The sequence below is a fragment of the Drepanopeziza brunnea genome (genome assembly GCF_022702325.1).
Source record: "Drepanopeziza brunnea f. sp. 'multigermtubi' strain 214-2 chromosome Unknown ctg11, whole genome shotgun sequence".
Classification (NCBI taxonomy): domain Eukaryota; kingdom Fungi; phylum Ascomycota; class Leotiomycetes; order Helotiales; family Drepanopezizaceae; genus Drepanopeziza; species Drepanopeziza brunnea.
Window position 1 is genome coordinate 1,428,679 of NW_027094074.1, and position 16,231 is coordinate 1,444,909.

The 16,231-nt window shown below is 48.8% G+C and overlaps 5 protein-coding genes across 5 annotated transcripts; 3 read left to right on the forward strand and 2 right to left on the reverse strand.

Moving 5' to 3' along the window:
* Positions 1 to 814: 814 nt before the first annotated feature.
* Positions 815 to 4,015, forward strand: L3040_006521 (uncharacterized protein; the record flags this gene model as incomplete). Its single annotated transcript, XM_066154146.1, has 3 exons — positions 815 to 1,097; positions 1,176 to 2,980; positions 3,032 to 4,015. The coding sequence occupies 3 exons, from the start codon at positions 815 to 817 to the stop codon at positions 4,013 to 4,015; spliced, it is 3,072 nt and encodes a 1,023-aa protein (XP_066011129.1).
* A 1,278-nt stretch (positions 4,016 to 5,293) lies between these two features.
* On the reverse strand, positions 5,294 to 5,937 carry L3040_006522 (uncharacterized protein; the record flags this gene model as incomplete). Its single annotated transcript, XM_007290092.2, has 2 exons — positions 5,294 to 5,625; positions 5,709 to 5,937. 2 exons carry the CDS (start codon positions 5,935 to 5,937, stop codon positions 5,294 to 5,296), a joined length of 561 nt encoding a protein of 186 aa, XP_007290154.2.
* A 1,657-nt stretch (positions 5,938 to 7,594) lies between these two features.
* On the forward strand, positions 7,595 to 9,030 carry L3040_006523 (uncharacterized protein; the record flags this gene model as incomplete). The annotated part of the gene is made up of 2 exons (XM_007290093.2): positions 7,595 to 7,962; positions 8,013 to 9,030. 2 exons carry the CDS (start codon positions 7,595 to 7,597, stop codon positions 9,028 to 9,030), a joined length of 1,386 nt encoding a protein of 461 aa, XP_007290155.2.
* A 78-nt stretch (positions 9,031 to 9,108) lies between these two features.
* On the reverse strand, positions 9,109 to 9,855 carry L3040_006524 (uncharacterized protein; the record flags this gene model as incomplete). Its single annotated transcript, XM_007290094.2, has 1 exon — positions 9,109 to 9,855. The coding sequence occupies one exon, from the start codon at positions 9,853 to 9,855 to the stop codon at positions 9,109 to 9,111; it is 747 nt and encodes a 248-aa protein (XP_007290156.2).
* A 3,470-nt stretch (positions 9,856 to 13,325) lies between these two features.
* L3040_006525 (uncharacterized protein) lies at positions 13,326 to 14,374 on the forward strand (the record flags this gene model as incomplete). The annotated part of the gene is made up of 3 exons (XM_007290096.2): positions 13,326 to 13,414; positions 13,475 to 14,211; positions 14,259 to 14,374. The coding sequence occupies 3 exons, from the start codon at positions 13,326 to 13,328 to the stop codon at positions 14,372 to 14,374; spliced, it is 942 nt and encodes a 313-aa protein (XP_007290158.2).
* Positions 14,375 to 16,231: the final 1,857 nt, after the last annotated feature.

Here is a 16,231-nt window from a genome sequence, read left to right on the forward strand (position 1 = left end):
AATCCGATAAGGAGTAACTTGTGCTTTTGTCTATTGTCTACTTGTTCTCTTTCCCCGGGATATTCGCCTGTGTCTCTGTATGAATGAAAGATAAGCAGAGCAGGCAGCCGGCCTTAGATCAAGGATAGTACCTTTTTTTTTTTTTTTTTTTTTTTTTTTTTTTTGTTGCTGTTGGCCGCTGACCTAGACCAAGAGTTTTTTAAGGTACCATACCTTACTGCTCTAGACCGCTTCAAATGTAGAAGCCTCTGCTACTGACACCGGTTCCTACATTTCTATTGTATATAGATTGTGCAGAGCCAGTTGAGAAATCGGTCTCACTACGAAGGCTCTGTAGAGGAGGACGCTATCGCAGTTTTACAGCAAAGTACAGTACCTATATATTAGATGCCGTTCGGCTCTGACCAAACGAAGGTTTGTTTGCCCGCATTATTGACAAGGCTAGCTGCGGCTGTAGCTGTAGCTGTGGCTGTGGCTGTGGCTGTGGCTGTGGCTGCTCTTCGTACCTACAATGTCGGCGAGGATTTTAATTCTCCGATATCGACTCTAGACCCTTCCTTTTCAATGTACAACCATCCATCCACATTCCCCCCCCCTCCCCCCCGCACACCCACTCCCGCCCCGACTAAAGCATCCATATTGAAAAAGTTCGCAGAGCCAGATTCTGCTGAGAATCCAGCATCCATACAGCCCTCCTTTGCTTCTTCGATCATACAGCATATGCTGTACACGCATAATAGTCCCGCCTCACCGTCGAAACGTGAATGCTTGTCTGAGGCGCATCGATTCTCCGCCCGTTAGGACCGACTCCGCCATGGCTCGAAAGCCCTGGGTTGCACAGCTTCGAAATGCGACTACTGTGGCAGAGCAGATCGTGTGTCTGCGTGCCCTGAAGAACGATATCGTCGGAAACCCTGCAAAGAAGGAAATCGCAGTGACAGAAGGCATCCTGGAAACTGTGGTCCGCTACACATTCAACAGAGCTGAAAATGGGCAAGAAGGGAAATTAGAGAACCATACCTTGGCATCAAGGCCGTTACTGGAAGAGGAGCTGCTCCGGTTGCAAGGTCTACAGGTTCTGGCGAGTGTAGCTCTAGGTATACATATATTTAAGCTTCATCCGCATCTACATCTACCGCTTCTCGAGTCCCACTGATGCTAACCCTCTTTCACAGGAGGTCCGCCATTCCTCGATTCTTTGCAATCTGCCTCGTCTCTGTCAGCAATCCTCTCCAACCTCTGCCCATGGAGCAATCCCTCCCAGCTAGTGTTAGCCTCCCTTCGAGCTCTTTCAAACCTTGCAAACTCGACCATCAAAGCTCCCACCGTACACAGTTCCAACACAAGCGCAATAGCAGACGGTCTTTTCTCGCGTCAGAATCTTAACTCGCTGTACCGGCTCATCTCACAGTCCTCTCGCTCGTCGCTTGTTCAAATCCAGATCTCACTTGCGGCGTCTCTGATCAGTAGGCTATGCCGGGAAGAACGCCATCAACAGGCTCTCTCAAATGCAGGAATCCTGGAAGCTCTTGCTGCCAAATTGGCAAGTTTCGTGGTTGCCGAGGGACTGGTCATCCCCGGAGCAGAGGTTCAAGCTCAGAGAGAGGGTCTTCAAGAATTCTTCCCGCAGGCAGCTCCACCAAACGCCAAACTCTCTGTCATCCTAGACTCAATCGCTGTTATCATTGCTGACTCCAAGTTTAGAGCATCACAGCTACTCTATTCTCCTTCGATCTTAGCAATCTTTCCCTTTTCTCAACCTGTCGAGTTCGGAGCTAGTCAGAACGCTCGGGCAGCTTGGAATGCATTCAACTCTGCTGCTTTGAGCGTACGTCAAAGCCAGCTCAACGCAGTGGACTATTTGTTGCCATTCGTCCCTCTGCATCAAGTCAAGAGTACAAGTGCTCAAGCATCTGCATTTCCACCACTCGGAAGCTCTCATTCGAGTCAGCATTTGGCCTTCAGCGGTCGCTCGGGGACTAAATACACCGCTTCTTCTCTTCCAAGCTGGACTCATTCGAATCAGGAACGTGGCTTGCCAGCCCAGGAGTCACCATCGGCCGAATCAGAAGATCCAGAAAGTCCTCTAATTGCCTATCTTATATGGCTGCTCAAAAACCGAACTGGTATGGAGCGGTTGATGGCTGCCTCGGTCCTGACCGTGCTATATAGGGCGGGCTTGACACATAAAACTAGAGAGACAGCCCTCGGTCTACTTGTGGTACCTCTTTTGGTTCATATGCTTGGCGACGATCTTACTCCTTTGCAAGGCAATGACACTCTCGCGGACGAGGAGATCATATCGCTAGATCGGACAGTGAAGGAACGAGCTCCAGCGATTCTTGCTATGCTCATTACCGACAGCGAGTACCTCCAAAAGTCCGCATTCGATGCTGGTGTCATCAGCAAGCTATCAAAGCTGCTGAAATTTTCCTACGATCCTGTTTTGAGGCCTTCGGGCTTGTCCTCCTGGTCGCCTGACGAGAAAAACAGTGAAGATCACCTGGACGTCCAATCTCCACGCTTAGGAGAGGATGGCCAACCTCCTGCATTATTACACAAGATCAAGGTCAGAGAAAGTGTACTGAAGGCTATTGCAGCACTGGTTCCATTCAAGGATGAGTACAGAAAGGCTGTAGTTGATGAACATATTATGCCTTATATCGTGTCATCAATGAGTCCAAAGCCTCGAAAGCCCTCAATGAAATTTAGACGGAGGTCCGAGAAGTCTCCTCCTGACAGTTACGACGGCGACGAATTTAATGGGGGATACGGCATCAATCCAGTCGAAGTGCTCATAGCTGCCTGTGGTGCTATACGCGCCCTGTCTCGCTCAGTCAGTGTTCTGCGTACTACATTGATAGACAACGGGGTTGCCGAGCCCATCTTTCGTCTGCTTCAGCACTCTGATATTGAAGTCCAGATTGCAGCAACGGCTGCCATCTGTAACCTGCTTACAGACGTCAGTCCCATGCGCGAGGTACGTCTCATGAACACCTCCGAATATGATGACAATCTAACAGTTTTCGAGCCAATCGCACAAGCAGGTGTACTGAAGATTCTATGCGAACACGCTCATTCCGTGAATGCAAAGCTACGACTCAATGCTCTCTGGGCTTTAAAGCATCTTGTCCATGGTGTAGGCAATGACATGAAGAGGCATTGCCTGGAGGAACTAGGACAGGGCTGGCTAGTTCAATTGATATGTGATGATACCGAAGACGAAGCCCTGCTCAACTCGAGAGGGAAGAGCGAGAGGGGCAGCCCGCGGGGTGATGGCATGGACGAGGATGTAGTGATGGACCGATTTGAAGAGCAGGTAGATGCGGCATTGGGGAACTCCCTTGACCTACCCGTTTCGAAGTCCAGCAGTCGAAGCAAGTATATCCAGCAGGCCGAGGCCCGACTTGTCGCCTTGCGGGACGCAGAAACGAACCCAGCCGGGTTGGCACGGAAGGACGATATCGCAGTGCAAGAACAGGGCCTCGATTTCATCCGTAATCTCATCGGTGGTGCAGGCCAGGGGGGTACTGCCGATACGACGGAGATGATCGACTTCCTATTCGGCGCCCTTGGCCAAGACAGAATCTTCGAGATACTCGCGTCAAAACTCAAGCCAAAGCTGATAAATCCATACAGCCGTGGCACACAGAGTACCGAACGAAAGATCTTGCCTCCGCAAGCCGAGATTATTATTGCCGTTTGCTACGTCCTGGTTCACATGGCGGCGAGCGTACCCCGTCACAGACAGTTGATCATAGGACAGACAGACTTGCTGAAGCTTTTGATACAGCATTCCAGCCACCCCAATGTTGAGGTCCGACTGGGTATTTGCTGGCTGGTGACGAATCTTACGTGGATGGACGACGAACATGACGAGGGAGCTTGTGCCCAGCGCGCGAACGAACTAAAGAAACTTGGTTTCCTGGCCAAGATCGAGATGCTGATGCAGGATTCTGAACTGAATGTTCGGGAGCGGGCGAAACATGCTAATTACCAGTTTCATCACAAATGAAAGCCGGACAGATAGGGGCAGGGAGAGATACGGGCATAGCGCAACTTACGGTGCATGAAAGCTGAGATAATCACTAATAGGGACTTGGAAGGCATAAGGCGTTCTTGGTCATCGAGTCATCAATAAGCATTGGTTAGGAGTTGATAATGATGTGCAGAATCCCTTTTGGGTTTGCTCCTATCATGCGTATTTGTAGATAGATGTACAAATAATAACGACACGCTCGCATTATGGTGCTAAGCAAGAGACTTATTTACTTTCTCCAGGTCGCCTCCTGCTTGAAGCATGGTTTCTCATTTTGTAAGCTCTGCGCGAGATGGAATTTAGTTGATTATAGAAGGTTTCACCTAGCTGAGCGAAGGCCGCAAAGGGGAGAGTAGGGGGGAGCAGAAGAGAGAGGACGGTGCTCACCTATCCAATCTACATAGACTGCAATGAGATTCTATTGCTGTATCGCACATCGGGTAGCAAGTCAAAATAATCTGACAAATATATTCGCTAGGTAAAACTTGCAGATGTTTTGCACCCACCATCCAGTCGCTTTGGGTAGTCGCTTGAGCAATAATTACGACTCGGACAGGGAGCGGAGAGAGAAATCAGATCGATCCTGCAATCGTGGAGGGGAAGTTTAGAACCGTGAAATCCTTTTGGTAGCAGCGGAAGAGCAACTGGCCTAACCTCCTCCTCGTAGATATATATATCGTACGAATCCATCCGATGTCCGCATCATCTGTGTAATCTTCAAGGCCCAATCCTAGATAAACTCCGCGAGGCACGCGTGTAGACGGCAATTCAGGAGTAAGAGCAAAGGCAGAAGAAGCACATGGAGACGCGATGAAGCGTGTCGGTCGCGGTATGACAGGAGGCAGCACGCTTTCAACATTTCGTTGATCCGGAAACCCTTATTCCCCGAATTGATGCCGAGATATATTTTTTTTGGAGTACCTTCATAGTTCAAGTTACTGTGTGTGTATCTCAACCAGTGGCGCAGGTACGATGGTGTACTTGTCAGGTCAATCTGGCGGGAGGATCAACAACTTTTAACGATTTGGGGCCGAGTGGTTTAGATGCACCGAACCACACACGACAACATGAACGGCGGAATTCGATACGACAAAATATGTAGGCATTCGACACCGGGCTGAACTTTTTGGTAATTTCCCCTTTTTTTTTAATTTTTCTTTTCAGGTAATTTTTTTCCTCATTTTTTTCGGGGGGTATTTTTCTGGTGTCTGTTTCCATTTGTCCTCTGCTCGCTAAGACGACGCCGTGGCCGCCTCACCCTCTCCTGGACGTCTTGCATCGCAAATAGGTGAAGAAGACTGCGGCAGCTATCAACACCAGCCCGAAGGAGCCTCCGACTATACTGCCGATGATGGGCCCTTTGGCTGATGACGTCTTGCCTCCGTCCCCGAACGGCTGTATTGCAGAAGCGGTAGTGGCTTTGATCTGTATTGACGGCGACGTTTTAAATGGGCTATTGGAGGTAGAAGGTGAAGGGGAAGAGGTCAAGGAGGCAGGCAGGGCTTGCACCGTGCATTTGGCGATATTTAGAGTTGCTGTAGCAAATGCACGAGTTGAGCTCTGGGGTTGGCATCTCCACGGCTGAGCTATACATAGAACATCAGCTCTTTGTTGACGGAGGGGGGGGGGGGGGGGGGGGGGGGGGGGCTCAAAAAGAATCAAAACTGACATGCGTTTCCCTCTATGTAACCACAGATTGCATCTGGGCCTACCAGCGATATACTCTGTAGATCTTCCCGACAACGAAGCTCATTATCAGGTGCTGATGTAGGGGAAGGAGCAGAACTATCTTTTACGAGGTTATTTCCAGCTGTGACTATTGCTGGACCGTTACTCAGAGCAAGGGCTGAGACTACGGAGAGGAATGCAAGAACTAGGATTGAGGGGCGAGACTTCATGACTGAGTTGAAAATATCAACTGATTACAGAGTATAGACGCAGCAGAGCTTGCCATAAGAACAGAGCCCAGAATCAAGAAGAAAAAGAAGAACAAGAAGGGATTGAGAATCGATACTGCCTGCCTTGTCGGTAGAGAGAAACCACATGGGCTAATGCTGACAGCGGGAGCAAAGGCACCTAACCAGAAATCAATTCCTGCGCACCTCGCCACATGGCAACATGTCTGCAAAATTGAGGTTTTGAGATGTGGCATCTTCTTATCGAGAGACATAGAGACGCGGGGAAAATGTGTGGCTGCATGAGCTGAAAATTGCGGCAGGGATCTGGCGCCTCTTGCTTTGGGCGAGACGGGTCATGGATGCCCATTTCGAGAATTTGTTCGTGAAACTTTTTCTTGCGCATTGCAAGCTGTCGGAGGAGGAATTTTGGAAATTCGAAACGGCGTTCAGGTCGAACTCGAGGTCAAGAGGGCTTCTTGCAGAGCGGAGGAGAGAAAAGAGCTCTTAATACCGATCGCAATAGTTGGATAAGTATCAGGACATGTATTCGCTTGTACTATTAACGATTTACGTGGCGGTTTTGATGTGCGCCTCCATATTGAGGCAAGGGCGAAGCTGAAGCTGGAGCGGATCGTAGGCAGATAGCATGCAAGGAGGGACAGATTATGATAACCCATTCTGGGATCAATCTGTACAAAGAATTCTAGCAACGCTCTTTTGAGACCATAAACGAAACTTGCTCCAGGTTATTAGGAACCAAGCCACATGAATCAACACACAATCTTGGAGAGGCTCAAGAGGTGCAGTCGACTTCAACTTGATACATTTTCGGCTGGTGGGAGTCATAGCCACTGGATCTAGCCGCATCAAATATTATCGAAGTCTCTGAAAGATACCACCAGAGCAGATGGTAAGTCACTGTCGAACGATTAAATTCTTATGACAAGAGTTCTCGAATAAAAAATCCATGCGTCTCAAGTTGGGTCTGTCTTGCTTTCTTTGGCAAAGATATATCCGAAGGCTAAACTTTTCGCGCAATAAACGAGTGGTAATTATCGAAAGTACTGTACTTATCCATGGCGATGTTTGAGGCCTTGGAATAGGAGAGGTTGAACAAAATTAAGCATCAGAAAACAGAGGAGTCTCTTCGTAAGATAATGGACCAATTCGACAAAGAGAACTCGGTCTCATCTGAGGCAATCCGTCGTCTGGAATCGGCAAAGATGGTCGATGACCAGCAATTCGAACTTTTCCGAGAATAATGCAATAGAGGAAGAACAACACACTTGTGATAGAAAACGTACCCAGAAAACATGCTTGAAAACAGGTTGGTAACTGATCGACGGTTTCAGGAGCTTTCGTCTCCATAAACGCCCTTGCTCTCTCCCTCCCCAACAGGCTTTGTGGAAAAAAAACGCAATCTGACAATCTTTTTTTTGGTTCACACCTCGGACAGAAAATAAGACGAAAAAACGCGTTCTTCTAGGAATTACAGCGAAGCAAGAATGGGGTCTGAAAAATCAGTGGGTGACTATCGTAGAGGTCAATTTAAGCTTCTGTGTGCATGCACTCCGTATCAGCCGCGTCGACCCAAGCCTGCCATCAAAGTCGGCCCCGCGCCGCCATCAAACCATCAACAACCCTCGACTATGTCTCCATGACAGACCTCACAAGCGTTCTGCCCAGCTTCCCAACTCAACAGTATGTGCGCCTCCTGTCTTCTCTCGAGAAGCACCTGGTCACGACCGCCGACCTCCTTACACAAGAGCCTACCGAGATCGCGAAACGCGCATCGCTGCCCATCCTCGATGTGAAGAGACTCTGTAATGCCGTTCTGGACGCGTTGCAGACAAGTCTTGGTGTTAGGGATAACGGAGATGGGCTTCAGGGTAGTCCCTTGTTGAAGGCTTCGGGAGAAGATATTGTCAATTCGTGGAATACCATCAGTACTCTCGACGACGATCTGGACCAGGCTCTGGGGGGTGGGATTCCAACTGGTCATATAACGGAAGTCGCTGGCGAAAGGTAGGCCTCAGAGACGCTTCAAGGGCTATTCGAAACCTAACAACAAATAGCGGTGCGGGCAAAACTCAATTCCTTCTCACTCTTCTACTTGCTGTGCAACTGCCAGCTCCTCACGGGCTCTCCAGCAGCGTGCTTTACATCTCAACCGAGAGCGCCCTCCCTACGACTCGGCTCTCCCAACTTTTAAAATCACATCCCGTTCTTCTCGCTGCGGACCCCAAGCCTACGCTTGATCAAGTAATCAGCATCGTGACTCCCGACCTCGAATCCCAAGACCACATCCTCCGTTTCCAGGTCCCTGTTGCTGTCCGCAGGCATGGCATCCGTCTCATCATCCTCGATTCCGTTGCAGCGAACTACAGGGCTGAATTTGAGCGACCTGAGGTCGGAGCTGCTACCGGCCAAAGGAGGGAGGCAAACATGGCTCAGAGAAGCTCTGAGTTAGTGAAGCTGGGCCAATTGCTGCGAGATTTGGCCAGAGAGCAGAACATAGCCATTGTGGTTGCAAATCAAGTCGCGGATAGAATTTTTGACCGAAGTGTAGGCAACAGTCCCATACTGAAGAGGCCAACACAAAGTAGTCCTTTGGCAAGAAGAAGTGGTCCTGGAGGAAGTTTGCCAGACAGTTCGATCCCCAGGTCGAGTGTACCAGCTGGATCTGAGGTTGAAGAAACTCGATTCATGAGCACGATGGATCCTATGGCGTTGGACCACCAGCACAGATGGTTTACGGGCTGGGGGGACGACCCTTTTCCGTCACATCTTGGTGCTAAGAGTCTCAAAACGCCTAGTCTGGGATTAGTTTGGACAACGCAAATATCATGTAGGATAGTGTTGATCAGGAGATCTGTATATGGGCCTGGATTGGTGGCCGATGAGGAGAACGAAAGAGGCGAGCCTGTGCTCCAGAAATGGAGACGATGGATGAAGGTTGTGTTTGCACCCCATGCCGCGCCTAGCGGACCTGGCGTAAAAGATGCCGTGGAGTTTCAGATTCACGGTGAAGGAATGAGAGCTGTCAACAGGAAAGGGGCTGATGAAGATGGAGGCAACGATAATGATTTGTGATTGATCACTACACAGTGCAGTCCACTCCTGTATGAAGAAACGAATTAACGGGAATATGAGACACGCTCGCTCAGGTCATCACTTCATCCAGAGGAAAGCAAATATCCGCCTCTGGACAGTTACACCAACCATCCCCTCGATATCTTGACTCAGCTGCTCTTCATCTACACCCCAGCGCCTCAGCAGGTCTCCTCTCGGTCCCCATCCACTCGCCCTCACCTCAATCGCAACAGAAACCTGAATCCCACAATCAACATCCCACCTCACCCCATCCTGCAAAGCGCCTTGCAACGCACTCATGGCACTACACCACTCCTTACCATGTCCACTCTCCCCCACGCCCATGCCCGCTCCCGCTGCAGCTCTCTTTCTACACTCGCGACACCCACAGGCGTAGATTTCCAGAAACGCATGCAGCATCTCATGCAGCAGTACGCATAACTGCCGCTGACCTACCGAAGTACCATGCGGTGGCTCGACATTGAGATTCAGCTGTATCTGTCGCTGTTTGTGCGAGTAGAAGCCCTCGTCTTGATCTGCTGAGTTGTAAGTCAGGATGGGGAGGGAGGGGTGCATACCCCTGCGCAGTACGCCGAAGAAGAAGGCCTTGTCGAAGAGGGGGAAGAAGCTGGATGCTAGACGGGTCAAGTCGTACTCGTTTTCGATTTCTGGTACTGGACCCTGGAGGGTTTCGAGTTCGTGCTGGCTCAGACGGTTTGCGAGTCGGGTTGCTGCGTTTGTGGTGAGTGAGATGGATAGGTCGCGGACAGTGTAGCGTTTGGCTTGTGGGAAGAGGAGGGAGTCTAAGAATTTCGGATGGTGCATTGTGCTGCGGATTGTCTGTTCAAGCTTCTCCCCGTTTTGGTGTAAGGTACTAATACTACAATACTAATTGCAGGGTATGGGTAGTTTGATATATGAAATATTTTGTATTGCCCAGCAAGTTTATCTCGTACGATGGGACTTCCTCTGATATATGGATCCATTCACGACACTGATGATAGAAGAATCAACATAATATCTTTGTTCCTTGCCGGATGTATAAAGGTATAACACGACATTGGCTTTGTGGTTCCAGGAAAGGTACAATCTATTTCGGGATCTCTTTGTTGCAGAAGTCCAATGTGTAAGTGAGCAAGGCATTGTCTGTTTCGCTGGTGAACTCAGTTATCATCTTCACTCAATGGATGATTTTGGGTTGAGACGGAGACAAAGACGAGCGTGTAAACTGTTGTCTGTACACGGTCATTGATTTCCTAGAGCGGGCTGGAATGCTGTGATTACTTTCAGCATCTTTACTTAGCACCTTCGGCGACAACAGAGTCGCCACTTCCACGGCTAGTGGACCATTCATCTATTCAAGGATCAAATTCGCACGCGAGCTCCAAGCGAGCATGGGACGATTTACTTCAAAACAACTCCACATGCCCTGCTGGTTTACACATGTGTTAATCATCCACTTGCCAAAGGTCTGATTTACTAAGTATGCCCTGTCTAAAATCACGCCGACTGCTCGCACCTAGAACCGACCAACTACTCAGCCTTCCTCGCCAACACCGTAGCTTTAAAATTTGTCTGCTTTACAAACCACCTGTTCAAACACTTCAGCTGCCCCTTACACTCTTCATCTAATTCAAAATCAAACTTCCTAAACCAGCTGCGCAACAACCTTGCTCATCTCCAACAGACTGATGTTCTTACCAATGCACGTCCTGTTCCCCATCCCAAATGCCAGCATATGCCTCTCAAGCTCTCCACCCCTTCTTTGTTCTTTGTTGTGCGGAACATCCATGGTATAAGGTATGCCTCAGGATCCGTCTAAGCTGGTTGGGTGGAGCAGCTACCTATGTATGCTTGAGGCTCCACCCAAGTCCTCACAGGACGCCGTCTAAATAGCGCACAAGCGCACTAAGGTATATATATTATTGTATCGTCAGTCCCCTAAATAGAATTCCACAAGCTTTATTCAATCTACGAAATCCCCTACTACCTCGGTGAACTATTTGCACTATAGTTAAAAGCTACATACGCTTTACGAGCTATTCAATTAGTGTCGGATAAGCTCTAATCTGATTAGGAGCGGCTTCCTTTGTCTTCATCACTTTTCGTCACTTTTTTTCCGTTAAAACTTTGCATTTCCGCGATCCGAAAAACCGTCACCAACGCTAAAACCTCGTCTTGCAAGGTCTCTCTAATATAAAAGAAGCACTTCAGGAGATCATCAAGGTCGGCCAGGTAGTCCTTAAAGGAAGAACCGAATTCCTCGAATGGATTACCGACTACACCTACTTGGTCACAAACAGTTCGTAGCCCAGCAAAGCACTCATAGAGTACAACGAGGAAAATTTCCGCCGTTGTTGGGCATGAGGTGCGCATCCAATTCTGCGGAGACGCTTTAGTTGGGTCTGGGGGTATCCACGCCCAGTACCAATTATTTTGTAATAGTTTCCACATCGATATTCAACAATCCAGTCTCAAGGATTCTCGTAACGCCGGTTGTTTATTGGTACACACCTTGACAGACGCATTTCCATGCCCATAAATCGTCTTCGCCACTTCCACATCATCAACCGAGTACTCGCCGGGCGCAATCCTGACAATCGGTCCATATTTCTTGTGCAGCCTGATATTCTCCTTCTCAAAAACGCCTTGGTAGATCTTAAAGAAATACCAAAGACGAGTGAAGTGTGCCAGGAATGGCCCAGGAACGGGACGCAGAAGGTCGAGGAGTGCTTGGATCACGAAGCAGGCGAGCGTTACCCCAAACGTGAGGAAGGCGAAGTTCGCTGCCCAGAGATTGAGAGGTGTTTGGAAGATTATTTTTGATTTTGATTATTTACTCTGTTACTTTAAAGTTTCGCAGAAGAGAGAAAGAAAAAATTATGTATAAGTAGATATCGGGAGGAGGTACGGGACCGACAAAGATGCCGACTTCTTCGCTTACCCCCCTCGCTTAAAAGCAAAAGCGACTTCCGACATGGGTTTCTCAGCAGAATCGTTGGGATTTGACGTACTTGCTGGCGATCTGAAGTTTCGATATCGCGGATTCGGGACAAGGAATACTCTGATCCCAAGGAATTTCGGGACTCGACTGATGGTTCCTCGCATAATACAGAATTCACAGTTGCTTACAGCTTATAAATATAGACATTCCGAAGTTTGCGCCATATATCACGAGCAACGAATCCAGGAACGCCTTGCTAAGCATCAACATACATTCATAATACATAACGTGTCCAGCCTACTAGCTTACCGGGCGCAGGGAGTTCTGTATTCTCTGCATGCGAGCGCGAGTTTCTGGAATATTACAGGTTATGGCCGTCCCCAAGTAAAGGATGCGCTATGGCTTAATCCGAGTTGGTGGGAGCCATGCGCGTACGAATCGACGCCGTAGATCTCTGCCTCTATACAATCGAGAAGCATCGTCAGGTCTCTTCCAAAAAAGAATCCCGGGGCCTAAATCAGGACGACTAAAAGTTCATGTTCGTCATCCGCAAGTCCTCAGCCTGCTCCGTTCCCATACGGATGCAGTAAGTGAAACAAAACAAATACGTATTTTACCGAGTAAGGAGCCAACAAATAGTCCGAATGCGAAAAGAAAACAGCTCAAACTAGAATCGAATCGAATTTCTACAGCCCTTTGACGGGCTAATCAAAGCCACCTTTCATGCGTCTCGAGACGGCAGAGCCCAGGCAGGCCCAAGCCCATAAACGACGATATTTGTCCACTACAAGTGATTGACATTTCCCCCACCGAGTGGCGACGACAGCTTCGAATACCGCAGTTACCATACCCGGAGAACCAGGCTCCTGCAATATTGGAACCTGTTTTATCACCATTAATAGGCTGTTTAGATAGTGGTAGAACGATGTGAGTTCAGCAACGCATCCAAGACAGTACTCTTCAACTTCACCGTCTTGTCATCCCTTACCTAAATCTGGTGCTGGAGATCCAGATACCTCTTCTTCCAATCTCTAATCTTTTCTTCGCCTGCCATCCTAGATCTAGCTCCTACTCGACTCATTCCAAAGCTTTGAGAGCAAATTCTACCAGAACTGGAGAAACTACCGTATGTGAATACGACACGTGATCTCCACCCACACATGCCCTCTCCATACACCAATCCCTGCAACCTCGGTACGGAGATCGTCGACTTCGGGCATTGTGATCACTGGCGATGGCCCTTCAGAGAAATTCGATATTACATTGACCACTTCCCTCTCCTTGATATCCTTTCTTTCCATATCTTAAAATAACACAACACAAAATAACACAACACAACAGAACAACTATCATGTCCTCTACTACAGCTGCCCAACAGTCCGACAATGTCGCCCATGCCCTCAGTGGGGCAGGCGGAGGTATCCTCTCCATGGCCCTCACGTATGCCTGTATTCCCTTTCTTGCAGAGAGTCGGAAACCATACTAAAAGCCCATCTTTAGATATCCTCTCATCACCCTCTCCACCCGTGCACAAGTCGAATCCAAGCGCGCCGACTCCGACTTCCTCAGCACCGTCCAGCGCATCGTACAAAGGGAGGGCGTAACCGGTCTCTACGCTGGTCTTGACTCTGCCCTCTTCGGCATCAGCGTCACAAACTTCGTTTACTACTACTGGTACGAATGGACACGCTCCGGTTTCGAGAAAGCCGCAGTCACGGCTGGCCGAGCCTCCAAGAGACTCACAACCGTCGAGTCGATGATTGCCGGGGCCATCGCGGGATCCGCAACAGTGATGCTCACCAACCCGATTTGGGTGGTTAACACGCGCATGACGACCCGCAAGAAGAACAAGGAGACGGTTGAGGGGATTTTGCCTGGGTCCGTGGCGCCGAGACAGCCGACGACTATTGGGACGCTGATGGCCTTGATCAAGGAGGAGGGACCCTTGGCCCTGTTCTCGGGCGTTGCGCCCGCACTGGTGCTGGTCATCAATCCGATCCTACAATACACAATCTTCGAGCAGTTGCGCAATTCGATCGAGAAGAGGAGGAGGGTTACGCCTACCATTGCGTTCTTGCTCGGCGCTTTGGGGAAGCTGTTTGCTACAAGCATTACCTACCCTTACATTACGGTGAAGAGCCAGATGCACGTTGCTGGTCGCGATGGTGGTAAGGAGAACATGATGCAGGCTATGAGGCGAGTCATCAACGAGGAGGGTTATGCTGGTCTTTACAAAGGTTTGTGCTGTTTGTTGACATACCAAGGCTGGTGCTAATTACAGTAGGTATTGGACCTAAGGTCACCCAGAGTGTTCTAACCGCGGCTTTCTTGTTCGCCTTCAAAGATGTTCTGTATGAGCAAACCATCAAGCTGCGTCGCAAGATCCCAGTAAAGGCGTAAGTCTTGGGTGCTAGCACTTGCACTGTGGCAGGGGACGTACCGTAGGTTGGTGGTACATAGTTGGTTGATGATGTATGATACAAATTGGATTCTATTGGGAGGAGGCACTGGGCATTCAAGGCGTCGGGATGGTTGGACGGAAATTGCGTGGTTTTGAACAGGGACGTTGATTTCAACAATCTGCTAGACGTAGATTTGTTCATGGGAAGGGCTTGTGGGGAAAGAGGATATCTCAGTTACCAACGCAATTGGTTCACGCCGTAGCAACAACGATGGTTTCTTTGCGTAGATTCAAGTACAATCTTGATATCTTTTGAGAGTGGATCCGTCCTCGCTTAGAACGAAGAAGTCAGAAGCAAAACAAATATACCACCTAGCGAATTGCGCTACCCGAATTGTCAGTCTCCTATTCTAGCCACCAAATTCCCCATCATTTGAGCCGGTGAGACTCGGCAGCCAAGTCCTTGATAGAAGTGTCTCGCAAAGGTCTGATTCATCTCTACTCCGTAGATTCCGCCTTTTCAAAATTCTGCTTCACGCTATGCGTTTTCATCCGCTACTTGCAACTCGATCAACAAACTCAACTCGGCTAAACTCGATCCAGAAAAGCCATCTGTCTCCAACATCTATCGAGCAAGCCCTGCTCTCTCACATGACAATGCCGAGCCTGACAACATACGACCCATTGGATTAAGCCCCAGAAGGACTGCCAGCCTCGCGGACCACCGTGGTCACGCTCACCCCGGGCGCAGCACTCACTGATGGCTGGCCCCGGAACGTCGAGCGGCTCGTGGAGTAAAACTCGTTTCTGCACAACTCCAAGCTTCCATGGCTGCTGATGACCGCACCCACGTCACGGCAGTACTCGAGTGGCTTTGGCATCCTGGCAGGATCTGCTGAAGGCCCAGCAGTTCACGTCTGGAAACGTAGAAAGGGGGTAATTTAGGCGAGCAGAAGACGCGCTCGAGAACAGCTCTTCAACAGAAACCTACTTTTTTTTTTTTTTTTTTTTTTTTTTAACATTTATGAGGTCAGGAGGAGAGCTACACCAAACACCTGTCTGTGTGTGTAACTAAGGGTGTGTTTGGCTCACAGTTGCAGGTCCGTGCAACTAAGCAGTTGAGTTGATCTTAAACAAGATCAACTCAACTTGATAGTAGAAGTTGCACGGACCAAGGCCTATTTGGCTCGCAACTAGCAAATTGAATAGCAAACTGCAACTTAGGACTTAGAGAAAAAAATTAATTCGTCACTACAACTACTAATTACTTATCAATGTAATAAACTCGACATCAACAACGCCATTATGTCGATCCTTCCAAATTCGAGATTTGCTATTACGGAGGCCCCTCTTGCAAGTCTCTTTCCTAAGTCTAAGGCCGTCAAAAAAACTACTAAGGAACCTGTTGCACGAAAAAAAAAGGCGCGCGCTGCTGATGATACCCTTATTATTTCGGCTTCTACGATCTAACGCTGTATAGAAAAATCGCAAGCTGTTCTTTCGTCCGCATATATCGAGTATTTCGAAGTTTAGCTTTGCGTATCAAAAGGTCTTGAATGTATCGAAATCCTTCCCGAGTAACTCCTAAGTTGTTCTTGATTCGTAGTGGGTGGCCTGTAAGAAGCTCTTCCACCTATTGAAGGCTTGTCAGATCTGAAGTGTGCTGAGGCGTTTTTGCGAAATTGTTTTTGTAGTATTGAACGGCGGCGCAAGCTCCAATTGCAGCGACGATAATTCCAATATTGCGATTCCGTAGATTGCGCTTTTTCAGAATGGTTTTCGGAGACGGCATGATGAAAAGGTTGCGTGGTTGAGAATTATTAGAAGGAAAAAGAGTATAGAATAAGAAGGGGAGG